The sequence below is a fragment of the Pochonia chlamydosporia genome, chromosome 7 (genome assembly GCF_001653235.2).
Source record: "Pochonia chlamydosporia 170 chromosome 7, whole genome shotgun sequence".
Classification (NCBI taxonomy): domain Eukaryota; kingdom Fungi; phylum Ascomycota; class Sordariomycetes; order Hypocreales; family Clavicipitaceae; genus Pochonia; species Pochonia chlamydosporia.
Window position 1 is genome coordinate 333,256 of NC_035796.1, and position 16,587 is coordinate 349,842.

The 16,587-nt window shown below is 52.2% G+C and overlaps 5 protein-coding genes across 5 annotated transcripts; 4 read left to right on the forward strand and 1 right to left on the reverse strand.

Moving 5' to 3' along the window:
- Positions 1-1,305: 1,305 nt before the first annotated feature.
- Positions 1,306-2,922, forward strand: VFPPC_06986 (histone methylation DOT1; the record flags this gene model as incomplete). The annotated part of the gene is made up of 2 exons (XM_018285923.1): positions 1,306-1,874; positions 1,998-2,922. 2 exons carry the CDS (start codon positions 1,306-1,308, stop codon positions 2,920-2,922), a joined length of 1,494 nt encoding a protein of 497 aa, XP_018140090.1.
- Positions 2,923-3,147: 225 nt separating this feature from the next.
- On the reverse strand, positions 3,148-3,903 carry VFPPC_06987 (autophagy-related protein 16; the record flags this gene model as incomplete). The annotated part of the gene is made up of 3 exons (XM_018285924.1): positions 3,148-3,315; positions 3,386-3,738; positions 3,819-3,903. 3 exons carry the CDS (start codon positions 3,901-3,903, stop codon positions 3,148-3,150), a joined length of 606 nt encoding a protein of 201 aa, XP_018140089.1.
- Positions 3,904-4,290: 387 nt separating this feature from the next.
- VFPPC_06988 (vacuolar protein sorting vps16) lies at positions 4,291-7,176 on the forward strand (the record flags this gene model as incomplete). Its single annotated transcript, XM_018285925.1, has 6 exons — positions 4,291-4,435; positions 4,566-4,830; positions 4,887-5,383; positions 5,445-6,687; positions 6,768-6,849; positions 6,925-7,176. The coding sequence occupies 6 exons, from the start codon at positions 4,291-4,293 to the stop codon at positions 7,174-7,176; spliced, it is 2,484 nt and encodes an 827-aa protein (XP_018140088.1).
- Positions 7,177-11,935: 4,759 nt separating this feature from the next.
- On the forward strand, positions 11,936-13,818 carry VFPPC_06990 (FHA domain-containing protein; the record flags this gene model as incomplete). Its single annotated transcript, XM_018285926.1, has 3 exons — positions 11,936-12,957; positions 13,030-13,135; positions 13,207-13,818. 3 exons carry the CDS (start codon positions 11,936-11,938, stop codon positions 13,816-13,818), a joined length of 1,740 nt encoding a protein of 579 aa, XP_018140087.1.
- A 1,022-nt stretch (positions 13,819-14,840) lies between these two features.
- On the forward strand, positions 14,841-16,548 carry VFPPC_06991 (mitochondrial processing peptidase alpha subunit; the record flags this gene model as incomplete). The annotated part of the gene is made up of 2 exons (XM_018285927.1): positions 14,841-14,951; positions 15,010-16,548. 2 exons carry the CDS (start codon positions 14,841-14,843, stop codon positions 16,546-16,548), a joined length of 1,650 nt encoding a protein of 549 aa, XP_018140086.1.
- Between the last annotated feature and the right edge of the window lie 39 nt (positions 16,549-16,587).

A 16,587-nucleotide genomic window follows, 5' to 3' on the forward strand; every position in this document is an offset into this window, starting at 1 on the left:
GGAGTGAGGGGGGATGCTGTGGAGGGAAGGGGGATTTGAATGAATGGGCTGGTGAGTTTTCTGTTTGGTTTTGGGGGGGCTTGTTCTTGCTGACTTTGGTAGGGTCGTTTAAGATATATGCTGTGAAGCCGTGATGTGGATATGGAGTTGAGTTGGGTAGATTCAGTGGACAGGGATGTTACTTTCAAGGATGTCATCTACCTAGGTAACTACATATACCTAGAAGGATACAGTAGCATTCCTCATATCTTTTAGAAATATATGTGTTTGCATGGTGTAAGTGGTCAGTATTTCCGGGTTCAACTTGCGGCTCACATCAAGTTCCTCATTTCGATCGCAGGGGTTAGATAACTGCCTAGGTATGCAGAAGCATTCAAAGTTGTTCCAGTGTACAGTACAGTGTCGCCCTTCTTCCAAAGACATCTTAATGTCACACACAGAGAATTCACCTGCCCGCCTCACTTCAAACACACCACTCCAGGCAACCATGTACAGCATTCATGCAGCTCAAACGGCGCAGAGCCTCACCATTCACTCCCCATCAATACAGCCATCCCGACGCCCATGTCAACCAACGCCATCAAACGGGACCATACAAACCAGTGACAATACTTATTGCACCGCAAAGCCTTGCCATGTCGCCATGAGCCCTGCACCCCAGATGCACTTTACGCACCACACTTTACCAAGTCAGGTTTCTTTGTCCTCGTCCAGCCAATCATTGATCCCATCACAGAACGCACCAAACCAGTTGAGACCACTTGACCCTTCCTGCCTGCTGCTCCACGTCAATGGTCCCTCCAAGTTCCAAGTTCCAAGTTCCAAGTTCGGTCTGGTCCCTCCCACGTAACCAGCAACATTGAAAGTCGTGTCTCTGCCTCACCAGACCAGACCAGACCTCACCCGACAGGACCCTCGGACAGACTACGCCTCTTTTCCAAGTCGTCGCACTAACATTCACACAATTTTTAAGCCCAACTTCTTTTGCATCACAGCCCCCCCCAAAGACGTAATAGTATCTTTTTGTTTCTTTTCTATTCTCACCACTCCTTTGCTTTGCTTTGCTCACGCATAGCCAATTTTTCTTCCTTCTGTACCACCTTTAAAACATCTTTTGAGCCCCACGCCCGCCCGCCGCCGCTGGTCGTCGCAGACGAGGCTACACGAGAACGGACGGTGTCGCGAAACACCAGACCCCTCCGAGCGCCGACGACAAGAATATCAGACACTTTCGCCTTTGACCTGACCACCCGGTGCACCCCTTCTCCCTCTCCTCCCACGGACGAACCGTCACTGCCTGTCGCCATGCCTCTTCTCGGCGGCAAAGGGAACAAGTTCAAGGTTGATCCACCAAAGATCCGCATCGAAAAGGTCGTCGTCGAGCGTGCCCCGACACCGAGTAGGCCGAAGCCGAAGTCTCGTCCTGGTCCGGCCTCAGCTGGCGTTTCGTCGTCGCGCTCGTCTCCTGTTCACCGTCCTTCGCCAAGGTCCTCGTCCGCCCGACACGAGAGTCACTCGCCGTATCCCTCGTCGTCGGACGAGAAGCGGCTGGACCGGAAGCGCAAGACTGGCGCTGTTTCATCGACGAGGCGGTCGCCCGCCGCCGAACGGATAACCTTTGACAAGGACAGCGATGCCGAGGACGATGGCTGGATGAATCTTGACACTCGGAAGAGGCAGCGCAGAGGGACCTCGGAGGATAAACACCTCGATGCGAATCGCAAGCTGCGACACTCTCGCGCTTTTGAGGGACGCAATGACAAGCTCAAGTTTGTCCATGCGGTCGAGGTGGCTTCTCTGGAGGAGAAGTGCGTGCCCGTCATGGGTGCGCAGAAGGAGGATGTTGCTATAGAGTTGCAGTATCCTAGCCTGCAGCCTAGAGAAAAGTGCGCAAGCAAGATCCCCCTCACTCCCTTCTTTCTCTCGGCTTCATTGCTCATTTAGTATTCATTGGGCGACGGACTCACTAGGAACAATCGCTAACTGAAATGCTACAGGTTCGAACTGGTCTGGGGCAAGGACAAGATAGATGCTGTCGAAGCGAGCATAAGAATCGTTCGCCACGTCGCCGAAACTTACCTTACAGAAGAAGAAGCAGAACCGTTTACCAATCACAACACGGGGCTTATTCGACGGCTGGAAAAGGCCTCGAACCGAAATATTCAAGATTTGGCGGGTTTCAAGGCCGCGTTGCACGAATACAATGAGACGTTGTTGGGACTGGTTGAAGACGGAATCATTGCCAAAAACCTCGACAAGATGCATGAACTCCCGCGACAACTCATCGCTTTTATTCTCGACCAAGTCTATGACCGAACAGTTGCACCCAAGGTGGAGCTCTTGTCCAAGTATGAAAACGGTACTGACTATGTCTACGGAGAGCTGCTGCATCCCTTTATATCAAAGCTTCTGGTTGAACAGACCAAAATGAAGTCTGATCAAGTATTCGTCGACTTGGGATCTGGCGTGGGGAACGTCTGCCTGCAAGCTGCCTTGGAAATCGGATGCGAAAGCTGGGGTTGCGAAATGATGGAAAATGCATGCAACCTTGCCGAGGCGCAAATTGCCGAGTTCGACGCCCGCTGCATGCTGTGGGGGATCAAGCCTGGCAAGGTTCACCTAGAGCGAGGCGATTTCCGTAAGAATCTTGTCATACACGCCCTGAAACGAGCCGATGTCGTTCTAGTTAACAACAAGGCCTTTACGTCGCAGTTGAATGACGACTTGGTGCGCATGTTTCTGGATCTGAAATCGGGCTGCAAAATCATTTCACTCAGATCCTTCGTGGCCGACTTCAAGAGTAGCCACAACATCAACGACGTTGGTAGTACCATCCTCGACGTGGAAGAGTGCATATACCCCGAAGGTTTTGTCAGTTGGACCAATGCTGGTGGACCATATTTCATCTCCACTCGCAAATAGTAGAACTAGAGGGAATTCTTTATTGTCAGCGATAAAATGCCTATGTCTTTTTGGAGAACATTAGTGCATAGGAATAGCTTGGGGTTTGTTGGAGGGACATCCGGTTTGCATACAAGTACATACCAAATTATAGCCTGCATAACATATACGCTTTCTTCCTGGCGCCTTCTAAAGCCTCAATCGCAGTAGTCTTCGTCATAATCATAGTCGCGTCCGTGGCGTGGACTATTTGTCGAACAGTGGCTCGTTGGCAAGATTCATGGCCTCGGCCTCCTGGGCCATGCGCTTCATCCAACGGTCGACCAATTCCTTGTTCTCCTTTTTGACCTTATCTCTTTCCTTTTCAGCCACGGTCATTTGAAGATTCAAGGTAATCATTTCATCCTGTACTTGCTACATCAAGAGTTAAAACCAAGTCTTTGACGCCGCCAACTGCGAGAACATGGGCTCAAAAGCACTATACCTCGAGTAGCTTTCGTTGCTCCCGTATTTCATGCTCTCGGTCCTTTAACCTGGTTGTGAGTGAGGCCCGCTCAGCTGTAAAATCTCTGATGCAACGTGAATCATCTTTGGACTTGGTTCGTAGTTTGCTGAGTTCCTCCTCTGCCGTCCGTAGCCGACTCTCTGCTACACCTTTGGACCGGAGAGTCTCGGCCAGATCGAGACGAAGCTGAGCGACGCCAGGGTCTTCAGCACTAGGTGTCTCCCCAGCTTTTGACCCTGGAACTGGCTTGCTAGTATTAACGTTTGAGACATGAGATTCCAGTGCTGCCTTTTCGGCCTCGAGGGCAGATATGCGATCGGCCATCTGTGAGCCTGGCGTCGCTGTTAGCAGCCTGCCTATCACTCAGTGCTCACTGCTCAGTGAGGGGCATTTAAGCTTGTTGAGGACTGACATGTTTGGACCAGCTCCATGTTCACGGGATTCTGAAGCTCAGCATCCTTCAGGGACGAGAGATACTCGTCTTTCCAGTTTGGCATATTGCAATAACGAATATGGAAAATAAAACTAGTATCCTCCTGATTGTGAAAGATGCAGAAGCTGCATTTTCATCAAGAGCCGAGCTTGTTTGATCTCAGAGGTTGGATGTGCTGGCATTGGCGGGGCAGGTCCTTCCTCAATTGTCCAACAAGCCGTTTAACCGAGGAATAGCCCTAGGCATTGGCAGGAGCGACCAACCTCCCTGAGCTCGGTGACGCAGCTTCAGTGAGGCGCTAGCTCTCCCTCGAATGCCGCGAAGCTCTACCCATCGGTGACTTGAACGGTCATAACTCATAACTCACCCTCGTCGCAGCACATCCCGCTCCCTTCATCCTGTTTACGAATGTGTGTGGCATGACGCGGCCCATAATGAACCGAAACTTATGATGGATACCCTTCACGCAAGAGCAGATTGGGAGAGCGTAGGGGACAAGTGGTTTCGCAAGACTCAACAATATACCGAGGTGTTTGACCAAGATTTGGATCTTGACAATTACATCGTCGCTGGAGCCCCGTATGCCGGCGCATTAGGTATGAGATAAGCACCAAGTCAGGAAAAGGGTCAAATCTGTCAAACCGTCTGCCTGCGGAGAAAGACGAGACTGCAATCCTGAGAGACACATTGTCATAAGCCTTGGGGTTCTCACTGACAACGACGCAGCGTTATGGCGAGACGACTCAAAGCTGCAGGCATACCAACCTGGGCGATCGACAAAACCCGCCATTGATATTTACAGCCTGGCAGGAAAGAAACTCCGCTCCATTCCTTGGGAGAACAGCCACATCAAAGGGCTTGGCTGGTCAGAAGACGAGTCACTGTTAGTCGTGACCGCTGACGGTGATGTACGGTGCTACGATTTGCAAGGAGACTTTAGTAATTTCTCTTTGGGTCATGGTGCCGACAACTATGGCGTTGAGTCATGCCGGTAAGCACGTCACATATTGCCTTGTGAAGCTGCACACTCTAACTTGAGATCGGTAGCTTTTACGACAGCGGTATGGTGGCTTTGTTGGGAAACAACACGTTTCTCACAGTATCATCATACTCTGAACCACGTCCAAGACTTCTGGCAGCCACCCCAGAGGCTGAAATTCATTCATGGGCAATCATCTCACCAGACCACACTCTGTCTCGGTCTGTTGAAGTTCTGTTGAGTGTCGGATCTACGGTGTACGTGGTAGATGCCACGGACTGCGAAGATCGCTATGTCGATAGCGGGCCATTCAGCCACATCAGCGTATCTCCAGATGGTCGATTCGTGAACCTGTATTCAAAAACAGGGACCGCACACGTCATTACCAGCGACTTTCAAGAACCGCTCTTTGAACACAATTCTGACTCACAAACACCCCCGCAATACGTTGAATGGTGTGGAACGGACGCCCTGATAGCATGGGAAGACGAAGTACATATCATTGGCCCTGGCGATCAGTCGTCGTCTTACATCTATGATAGCACGAGAGTACATGTCATTTCCGGTATGACGCGCACCAGGTCAAATCGTTCAATAACGGAATTGAGGCACTAACGTGAGGACAGAGTATGACGGAGCACGGCTCATCACGAATGACTTTTGTGAATTTCTGGAGAGAATACCGGCAGATACACTGGACGTGTTTGGCCACTCATCTGAGTCTTCGCCGGCCTCGATTTTGCTGGATGCGGTCACCCAACTCGAACTGGAATCACCAAAAGCAGATGACTACATTCAACTCATACGCCCCAATCTAACTGAAGCCGTGGACATATGCGTCAATGCGGCGGGTCGTGAGTTTGACATCAAGTGGCAAAAACGACTTTTGAAAGCGGCCTCGTTTGGCAAGTCAGTATTGGACATTTACAACAGCGATGATTTCGTGGATATGTGCGAGACGTTGCGAGTTTTAAATGCCATCCGCGACTACAATGTGGGGATGCCTCTGTCTTTTGAGCAGTATCACCGGCTCACACCCGAGAGAATACTGCAACGCCTCCTTCAGAGACATGACTATTTACTTGCCTTGAAGATTGCGGGGTATCTGAAGCTTCCCACTGACCGCATATATGTACACTGGGCGTCAACAAAGGTACGTAACGGCGCCGAAGATGAAGACACCATCTGCCGACTTGTAGTCGAGAGACTGTCTGGCAAACCAGGAATATCCTTTGAGGAGATTGCAAGGGCAGCCTATCATGAAGGACGTGGACGTTTGGCGACAGAACTCCTGAATCATGAACCCCGAGGGGGCAGACAAGTACCCCTCCTCCTGGATATGGAGGAGGATGAACTCGCACTCGACAAGGCAATCGAGAGTGGGGATAGCGACCTGATCTTGTCGGTGCTCCTAAAACTGAAGAAGAAGCTGCCATTGGCGTCATTCTTTCGGGTTATTAACTCGCGGGCTACAGCCACGGCGATGGTGGAGTCCTTAGCCATTGCTGAAGGAGACAACAGCGTGCTTAAAGATTTGTATTATCAAGATGATCGCAGGGTAGACGGAGCGAATGTTTTCATTCGTGAATCCTTGCAGCAGCCGGATGCTCGAACTGCCGCGGACAAACTTGCCCTGGCTGCTAAGCTACTTTCCGATTCTAAAGACTATCTGACGGAGCTATATGCTCTGAAGGAAACGACAACGTTACTGCGGATGCAAGAGACTTTGGATCGCGACTTGACCGACTCGTTTACCGGACTGAGCGTCAATGAGACCATGTTCAAGCTTATTCGACTAGGCTACCATGGCCGAGCAAAGAAGATTCAAAGCGAATTCAAAGTTCCAGAGAAAGTTGCATGGTGGATTCGGTACGTTACCACCTAGCTTCATGACAATATATTTAAGCCCCTTGAAAACTTGAGCCAGGGTACTAACACGGTTGGTTTAGTCTGCGCGCACTGGTTGCAAAACGAGACTGGAGCGAGATTGAGGAGACATCCAAGATAAAGAAAAGCCCAATCGGCTGGCAGGTATGTATAATCCAGACGACCCGTTTCATGCTTCGGCACTCGTTGTCCAAATACTAACGTCTAAATCCATGACAGCCATTTTACAATCTTGTTTTACAAGCCGGAAATCCCCGATTAGCCGCTCTATTCGTCCCAAAATGCACGGGTCTAGAACCCGGCCAGTCGATCACCATGTATGAGAAGTGCGGAATGCGGGTGAAGGCGGCCGAGGAAGCCATCCGTCTCAAGAACGTACCTGCGTGGGAGAGACTACTCGAGGCGGCGGGGAGGGACTCACATGAAGGCCGTGAGATTGAACGGCTTGGGAATGCAGCGTTTAGACGGTGACGGGCGAAGCCATAAAGACAGTGTTGTTAATACAGAGCAATAAAGTTACCATGTCTTTGAGATATTGCAATGACAGCGTGAGTGACTAACCGCGTCTGATATGCCGAGACACAGTACGGAGGACGGACTAGATTCCAGGGTATGGGGTTACATTTTACCCCACGATCTAGAGCCGGGGATGTATAAGACCCTGTGTTCAGTGCGAGATTTCATTCGAAGAGCCCATGTTATACAGAATCTAACAGACTTTTTGATCAACGTATTTGAGTGGTCTTGGCGAAACAGGAGGGTAGGGCTCCGGGAATGAAGTTGTCTCGGTTCAGGGGAGAGACAAGTCTGGGCTGGACCACAACTCAACTGCGATCGACGTATTCTCCATGGTTGGAGGCTCTTCACGTGGCTGCTGGGAAAGCAGTACTGTTTGGTGTACTGCGCAGAAATACAAGTACTGTCACTGTGGTTCTAAGTTGATATCAAGACATTAGGGATGTCACCTTTGACTATTATGAGTTCAGAATACTAGCATTGATACATTTCACTAACATGGTGGATTCCACTCACCACAGCTAGTTTCATCACAAAATCAGTTATGACATACAATCCGGCCAGTAGCACCATTACGTATCACAGCGCTGAACGGACCGATGTACGCAACATTTCTGCACATATACACATCGAGCCTGGAATCGCAGCCCAGCCCTGCGGAATGGCACCCGCTGCTATTAATACACTTGTGTTCCGGCGCTGGGGCCAAGGGGAGCAATTTATGGCAACGGCCGAAGAAACGCTGAGACAAAGAACATGCCAGCTGATATCTGGGCTGGCGGGCTCTGGAATGGGCAACTACAGTGTGGCCGAGATGCTTGCCGATGGTGTGTTAGTTGGAATAAAGGGCTAGACATGGCGTGGTTCTAGGCTTGGGAGCCACGAGGGATCGACGTAGTGGGTTGGTCGTGTTGTGGACGATGATGTACGAATGTCTGTTCTTTTTCTGGGTATTATTCTGGAGATGGATTGGTATGACGCGAGAGTCGGAGCAATAAGAGGATGTGAATTCAGGAGCGGAAAACCGAGATCTGCTCCTGCGGCTGATGGGAGCAGTAGATGGCCAAGTCTGACGCCACGAGCGATTGTCAGCACAAATTGAACTTTGAGAATGAGCGGTTTCAACTCCGGAGTGGCCATTTGATGTCTCAGGTGTGGACCCGCAGGTGAGAATGGCCCAAAATAACAGTCGTTAGATTGTAAAATTATAGGTTATCTGTGGTGCTGCTTGAGTATTGGACGGCAAGATCCGAGGGGCAGACCAGTGAGTTTGGCTCAGCTCGCTCAGACGAAGTACAAGCCTGTAGTCGTTGCTTTTTGATGGTGCTAACCTATAGGCTGGGGGTTTAGTTGGATTTAGGTCACCGTCAGCCACGAGTGACCTGATCGGCTGTCTCATGAGTCGAGCACGGGGTGTCCCTGTTCCTGCAGGCGACTTTCAGCTTCGAGTTATGCAAGCGGATGGCGTTCATAGGAAATGAACTTCCAGTCCATGATGAGTATCCTTCGGGCCATTCTCTTGGGCGTAAGGTCAAACGCATTGCCAGAAGATATCCCGATGGTAGAAGCAGACAAGGCAATGAAATTTGCTAATAGCCCGACAAGAAATTAGAGCTCTCCTACCAGCAGATTCGAGGCTTGGAGTCGTTATGGGCTGGCGTCAAGGCGTCCCAATAACCCACATCCTCTACCCTGCCCAAATCTGGCCGATGCGTTGGTTATCTCACAGCTGCTGTTCACCATTGACTAAGCATCGCAACAGCTTACACAATGAATGCTGTTCATCAAGTCTTTGCTGGCAAACCAATTCGTTGAAAACCATACTGCTCCGTCTTCCGCTGACTCTTCAGGTCCCAAAATGACCTGGCCAGGTGCCAACATGAACAAGAGCCACGCGACCAGGTCCGACACTCTTGGCTGGGATGTCCACCAGGGCAATTGCAAATCGTGACGCCGGTGGCCTCTACCCCTGCAGGGCTGCCAGAGTTGGCACCAGGCCGAGACCACCACCGCAGTAATGATGATGTAGTGGTTTTATCTCCAGCGCTCAAGTTGGCAGTCCTGCCATCAGAGCGGCCCAATCTGGTTGCTACGAGGTGACATTGCATTCGAAGCCAACTCAGACGAGATGCACGATAACTTGGGCGTACTCTGGGAGATTAATCATCAGTCTTCGCTTCTCGCCCAAGAACTCAGGGGCGAACCAATTGCCTCTTCACACAACTTTGGTAGCAAAGGTCAGTGCTTTATGCCTGGGCTCGGTACCGCAGGCCAGGCTGACCTCAGTTGTCTCGTCAGCGAGCGGATGTCCCGAGACCAGGCCAGTAGTGGGCTTCTCCGTATTTTGTGCAAACATTGCAGGCTGTGATCAACCTTGGGCCAGGCTTGACCAGACTTGACTGTTCTCAACTTGCATGTGGATTTTCTGACGGTCTGGTCTGGAGGCAGAATGTGAGACCCGCAGAAGCCACCAGACACGCCCCTGGTCCTGGTCCAGGTCCAGGTCCTGGTGTATCACACGCACCACACACTATCGTTTAGCTAGGCCCACCAGCTTGGTGAGCTTGGCTTGGCTTGTGCCGTGGCAGGCAGGGCAGATAGGCCCAGGGCAATCTTGACTTGGAAAAGGACGGACTCGTGGGCACACTGCAGTGGCGCTTGGGTGTCTGGACTTGCCCAGTCGAGTCGAGTGGTGGTGGCGACCACCTGTTGGTAACGGCGACGGCGAGAGCGTGAGGGCCGTGGGTGAGACATAGGACATTATGTTAGAGCGAATCGAGGGAAGCTTGATGGGAGGCGATGGATATTCTGCTGTGCTGCCTGCTGCTGGTCAGGCAAGATGCGATGCATCTGACGAGGGCTTCTTGATGTCGAAACAGCCGTCTCCATCTCGATTTCAACGTGGACCTGTGACGTGTGGTTCGATGGGATGTCAACCAGAGGGGAAGAAGAATAGCATCAGTTCAGCGCCCTTCTGAACCATGGTTGGCTTGGCTTGGCTTGGGCACGTCAGTCGTGGGGTGTGTGTTCAACGAGTGTGTGTTCGGGTCTGGTGCATCTGTGGTGTGTCTGGTGTCTGGTGTGTGTCTGTCAATGTCAGTGTCAAGTCAGGTCTAGCCTCGCTGGGTGCTGGTGCTGGTTGTTGGTGTCCAGATGTCGACCCGCGCATTTGACCAGTTCAAGTTCAAGCCATGGATGGACGTGGATGGGGATGGGGGATGGGGGATGGGGATGGGCAGGCAAGCTAGCGTAGGAGTAAAACGGTCTGGTTCAAATAAAACAGACAGCCGTTCCCTTTCCCAGTGGGAACGCTTTTGCGTCACATATTGATTATTTTCTTGTGTTGGATTTCGGAGCACCAGGGTCTCGAACTGAATCTCATCGCACCAAACTTTCGAGTATTGACGACGACCGCACGCCGCTCGACTCTGCTTGGCACGGGTTTCCCTTCAGACACCAGACGAGGCCGAAGTGACGATTCAATTCAATACGGCACTTGAGAGTTAGTCTGCATCAAACGGGCCAGAGGGACCAGCAGAGGGACCAGACCAGATCAGATCGGACATTTTAGCATTGCTTTGCCTCGGTCGAAGGCTGGACATTTGTGAAGTAGCTGGACAATCAAATACTACGACGCCGCCGTTGCCACCCACCAGCAGCCATCACCATTGATTGCGTTTGACTGCAACAAGTCAAGTTCATTACCCGACTCGACTTGACTCGATTCGATTCGATTCGATACTTTTGACAACGGCGTGAACGTTGCGCCTCTGCAAGCCGCTCGCCAGTTGTTCGCATCTGATCGCATCGCATTGCATCTCCTGGGCTTGCATGGGTACGTATTCATCTTTTCTTGTCTTTGTTGTTGTCTGGCGATTTTCTTTCTCGTGCATTTCATCGCAACAGTCTGATACACGACGGTTTTCCCTGTCTGCTTGCCCCAGACCAGACCAGACCAAACGCCTTTGGACTGATCGTCTTGCTCTGGACCAAACCAAGGCAAAACAGCAGCAAAACCAACATTGAACCGGAAACAAGCAGCAAGGCTTCATCAATCATCACACGCCCCCCCTTCTTCGCTTTCCTCGCCTTCTTCGCATCTTGTTTGCCTTGTTCGGCTTGAAGCCTTCCCCCTTTTTCATCGCTTCACCTCACATCACCAGCCTGTCTGCACTCAAGACCCGACACCACTTGCGCCAAAGTTCATAGACCCTTCATCAGCTGATTCACTTCCTGTTCTGTTGCTCCCTGGCCACCTTTATTTTGTTTTAATTTTCCCCCCCGTCTCCCCTTCCCCTGGGGCGACCGTTGGCTTTTGTCTCTGAACCAGGCCGAACCACGAGGAACCGGCTCAAACACTCTAAGCACTTTCCGCGCCTTGGAGCGCCCTGGAGTTGTTGCAGCTTTTCCCTTTCCCTGTGCAATTCTGGAACACCAGACACATCCAATCCAATCCTGTCTGCAGGCTCCAATCATCTCCAATCATCTTCACCCTTTCTCGTCACCATCGGACCCCTCTTCCTTGTTTGTTGCCCTGTGCAGCCTTGCTATTTGACATTTGACATTTGGCTTTTTGATACTTACCTACCTATCAAAGAAGATTAACCACCACACCACCACACCCAACCTCATTCGACAATTTTCATCGCCGGCATTTTAGATTCGCAATAAAAGAGGCTCCTCTGCCTTCCCTTTGCCTTCCCTTTTGCCCCTCATGTTCACACAACCAGTCTCGTCTCCTCCTCCGGGACCCCAGACTGCCAACCCCGTGTCGCCGTCTCGACCAAGTCGACTGCGAGGATTGAGTTACCTGCGCAATTACACCCACAGCCATCTTCTATCTCGGGATTCCCACCACTCATCGTCCAACGGAAACGCCAACGCATCTCCTCGCAGTACGACGCAGAACGGTAATTTGACCCGCTCTGTCAGCTACACCCCCTCGTCGACATTGTCCGCCGCTTCGCATAATCCCAATCGTCTGACTCTCGTGAGCTCTTCCCCCGACGCAACACCATCACGCCCGTCGCAGCAGCAGCAGTCTGCAGACAGCAACGGAAATTCATCTAGCAGTCCTCCGCCGACTATTCCTGAGTCGGAGTCTACGCCCCCGCAGACTTCGGCCACGAGCCTGAACGTCTCGCCAGACACAACTTCCACCAACGGCCAAACGAACATGGCGGGAACGAGAGCTCGTGCCGCGAGCAGCGCTGACGCCACCACCGCCGCATCATCTTCTGCTCATGGCGCTGGTGCTGCCAATAATGGTGCATCCGAGACAGTCCCTTCAATACGGTTTTCTGCCTACTACGACCCTCGCTCGACACGGCCATCACTTTCCTTTCCCCCGATTACGCGGACCTTACCAAATGGCACCGAAGTTATTCGTGTTGGGCGATATTCGGAGCGAGATGGCCAGGCTGCGCACATGAATAGCAACCAGCCATCTGCTGCACCGGTGGGCTTCAAGAGCAAGGTTGTGAGCCGGAGACACTGCGAATTCTGGTGCGAAGATGGCAAGTGGTTCATCAAGGACGTCAAGAGCTCTTCAGGAACCTTTTTGAACCACATTAGGCTGAGCCCTCCATCCCAGGAGAGCAAGGCCTATCCAGTCAACGACGGCGACATTGTTCAACTGGGCATTGATTTCAAGGGTGGCGAAGAGATGATTTTCCGATGCGTCAAAATGAGATTAGAGCTGAACCGCGGTTGGCAGAACAAGCTGAACAGTTTCAAGTGAGTATATGGTGTCTTGAGGACTCCAAAGCGAGTCCAGGGAAATGACAGGTGAAACTAACTCTTGCCTAGTGTTGCGGCTCATAAACGACTTCGAACCATGGCATCAAGCAACGCTGCTGCCGGTGCAGCTGGATCGAGCTCTCAGGATTGTTCCATCTGCCTCAATTCTATTGCCGTATGTCAAGAATCGCTTTCCCCGAGAATCATTGTTTCCATCGCATACTAACCTAGTTTCATGACATACAGCCCTGTCAATCTCTATTTGTTGCGCCCTGCTCACACACCTGGCACTTCAAATGCGTGCGGTCACTTCTAACCTCGCCGCAATATCCCATCTTTGTTTGCCCAAACTGTCGTGCGGGTGCAGATCTCGAAGCCGATGTGGAAGAACCATCGGAAGAATGGCAGCAACTCGATGATGATGATGAGATGGATACAGATAAGAAGGAAGCTGAAAATCCCCAACCAGAGCAATCTTCTGCACCTGAGAGCCCTGCAGAAGCTGCGGAAGCACAGGACCCCGATGCCATGGATGTTACTGTGAGCGTCAACATGGCGGACAGCCCTGCTGGGAGACCCGCGGGAAACCTGCCTCACACAGCCTCAGAGCCGTTACCTATCAGGAATCCAGCCTCAGGTTCGGGACGTGTAGGTCACCTACGGGAGAACCGATCTCCATCACCGTCATCCAGCGGTGCGGAAGGTCCAATCACGCCACGGAACAATGCTGGACCATGGGTATTCGACGGCAGTGCAGGGCAGCGTCCTGCTGATGGCAACCCAGAAATGAGGAGCCTAGATGCTGCAGCGGAAATGGATGTCAGCGGCGCCAATCATAGCGACGATTCTAGCCGCTGAGGAGTAATGGCATGATGGAGAGGGAGAGCTTCGTTTTCGTGGTGACAACCACGGCGCTGTTGCATGGGGATGCAATAGACGAGGGGCGGAGGGGAGAACAATAACGACAAGTTTGACGCAAGTATCCTTATTCGGAGAGCATAGCGAGCGACACTTGACACACATTTTTCTTTAACATGACGAGGGTTTCCAAATGTTCATGTCATAGACGGCGTCTTTGCTTTTGTTCATCGGGGCGGTAGGCTCTTATTCTGGAACTGGAACAGTAATATTGGACCTGGGCCTTTTCACTCTACGTAACGACTTTTCTTCTTTGTTTTCGTCTTGTTTGGTATTGGCATTGGATGGTGGTAAATTGGGTACATGACTATTCACACGTGGCCAGCATTCTTAGGTACATATAAGGCGCGGTAACTATCTATGAAGCTCGAGTATTAATATAGCAGCTTTGCTGCTGAAGTTCTGGATGGTGTTTTGAAGCTGTGCTTTTTCTTTTTTTGTCTTTTGAAGTGAGGACTGTGAGCCAAGTGAAGATGAGAATTTGGCGTATCATATGCGAGCCAGCCGAAAATGACTTGTATTTGATACATGTGAACCGATTAAATGTTACATATTGAACATCGACCAAATCATGAATATTAGTCCTTGATGTCCATATCATTTAAACACAAGTATCTCCAGCTGCGTCCATCACCTTGTCGGAACGTCCGACCACTGACGTATCTGGAGCCGATTTATCGCCGAGTACCAAGTCAGTCAGCCACTCGTCTTGGCATTTTTTTCTGGGTCCGTCCCGCAGCCAACCGACCAAACAACCTCACCTCCATAAACTTGTCAATTTTTGCCGGTGTCGCTGCCATCATTCGTGTGTTTGCCTAGACCACGCGATCATCTACGACGAGCGGGATTGCATTGACGGAAGACTTCATTTGCATAGCGAGTGGCCATTCTATTTCACGAGGGGACAGACGCATACGAGGACACGCACATACGAACGGGGGCAGTAGAAGGACAGGAGCATCATGCTGCGACAGCTTTCGGCGCGGCTGTCACCGCGGACGAGCAAGCTTCTCCTGCCGAGGAATATATGCAAGAAAGGCTTTGCGACGGTTCAAGTCGAAGGATTACAGAAGGTGTGTTTTGCCTCTCTTCCTGAAACTTGAAGACGACACCGAGTATTAACAATGCCAGGAACCCACGGAATTAGACCAAATCACCACTCTCCCCAATGGTCTGCGCGTCGCATCCGAAGCCCTACCCGGCTCCTTCGCCGGCGTAGGCGTCTACATCGAAGCGGGATCGCGGTTCGAAACCCCTTCCCTCCGCGGCGTATCCCACATCATGGACAGACTCGCCTTCAAGTCAACATCCCAACACACAGCGGACGCGATGCTCGAGCGGGTAGAGAATCTGGGCGGTAACATCCAGTGCGCGTCGTCACGAGAGTCGATGATGTACCAAGCCGCTACGTTTAACAACGCGGTTCCCGAGACGGTGGCCCTGCTGGCGGAGACGATTCGCGACCCGTGCATCACGGAGGAGGAGGTTGCTGCGCAGATTGAGACGGCGAGGTATGAAATTGCTGAGATTTGGAGCAAGCCGGAGCTTATTCTGCCGGAGCTGGTGCACACAGCCGCGTTCAAGGACAATACGCTGGGGAATCCGTTGCTGTGTCCGGAGGAGCGGCTGGCCGAGATTGGGAGGGACACGGTGACGTTGTACAGGGATAGGTTTTACCGTCCGGAGAGGATGGTGCTTGCGTTTGCGGGCGTGGACCATTCCATCGCTGTGAGGTTGGCGGAGGAGCATTTCGGGGACATGAGGAAGGGGAAATTGCTGACGGGGTCGGAGACGAGTGAGAGTGAGGGCTCAGACTCTGAAGCCTCGTCGTATTCGTCCAAGTCGTCGCGCTCAAGTGTGGTTTCTAAAATCCCCTTCATCAAGAATCTCTCTACTTCAGCGACGCGAAACGCAGTTGCGCATGATCTACCAGACACCACGCCCGCACACTACACCGGCGGGTTTCTCTCCCTCCCCCCGCAGCCCCCGTCGCTGAACCAAACAAACTTCACGCACATCCACGTCGCGTTTGAAGGCCTCCCCGTCGGCTCCGACGACATCTACGCCCTCGCCACGCTGCAGACTCTCCTCGGCGGAGGGGGGTCCTTCTCCGCCGGCGGCCCCGGCAAGGGCATGTACTCCCGCCTGTACACCAACGTGCTCAACCAGTACGGCTGGGTAGAATCGTGCGTCTCCTTCAACCACTCGTACACGGACTCGGGGCTCTTCGGCATCTCCGCCTCCTGCCTGCCGGGCCACACGTCGTCCATGCTCGACGTCGTGTGCCAGGAACTGCGGGCGCTGACCCTCGACACGGGCTTCTCGCGCCTGCAGGAGGGGGAGGTGTCCCGCGCGAAGAACCAGCTGCGCTCGAGTCTGCTTATGAATCTGGAGTCGCGGATGGTGGAGCTGGAGGACCTGGGGCGCTCGGTGCAGGTCCACGGGCATAAGATCCCCGTGGGGGAGATGTGTAGACGGATTGAGGGCCTGACGGTCGAGGATCTGAGGAGGGTGGCGGGCATGGTTGTCGGCGGGATGGTGAAGGGAGGGGGGAGTGGTGCGCCGACGGTGGTGGTGCAGGAGGCGCAGGCGTATGGGTTGACGAGCCATTCTATGAGTTGGGATCAGATCCAGGATCGGATTGATGGGTGGAAGTTGGGGAGGCGGTGAGTTTGATGTGGCTGTAGTATACTGTATGATATGTATTGT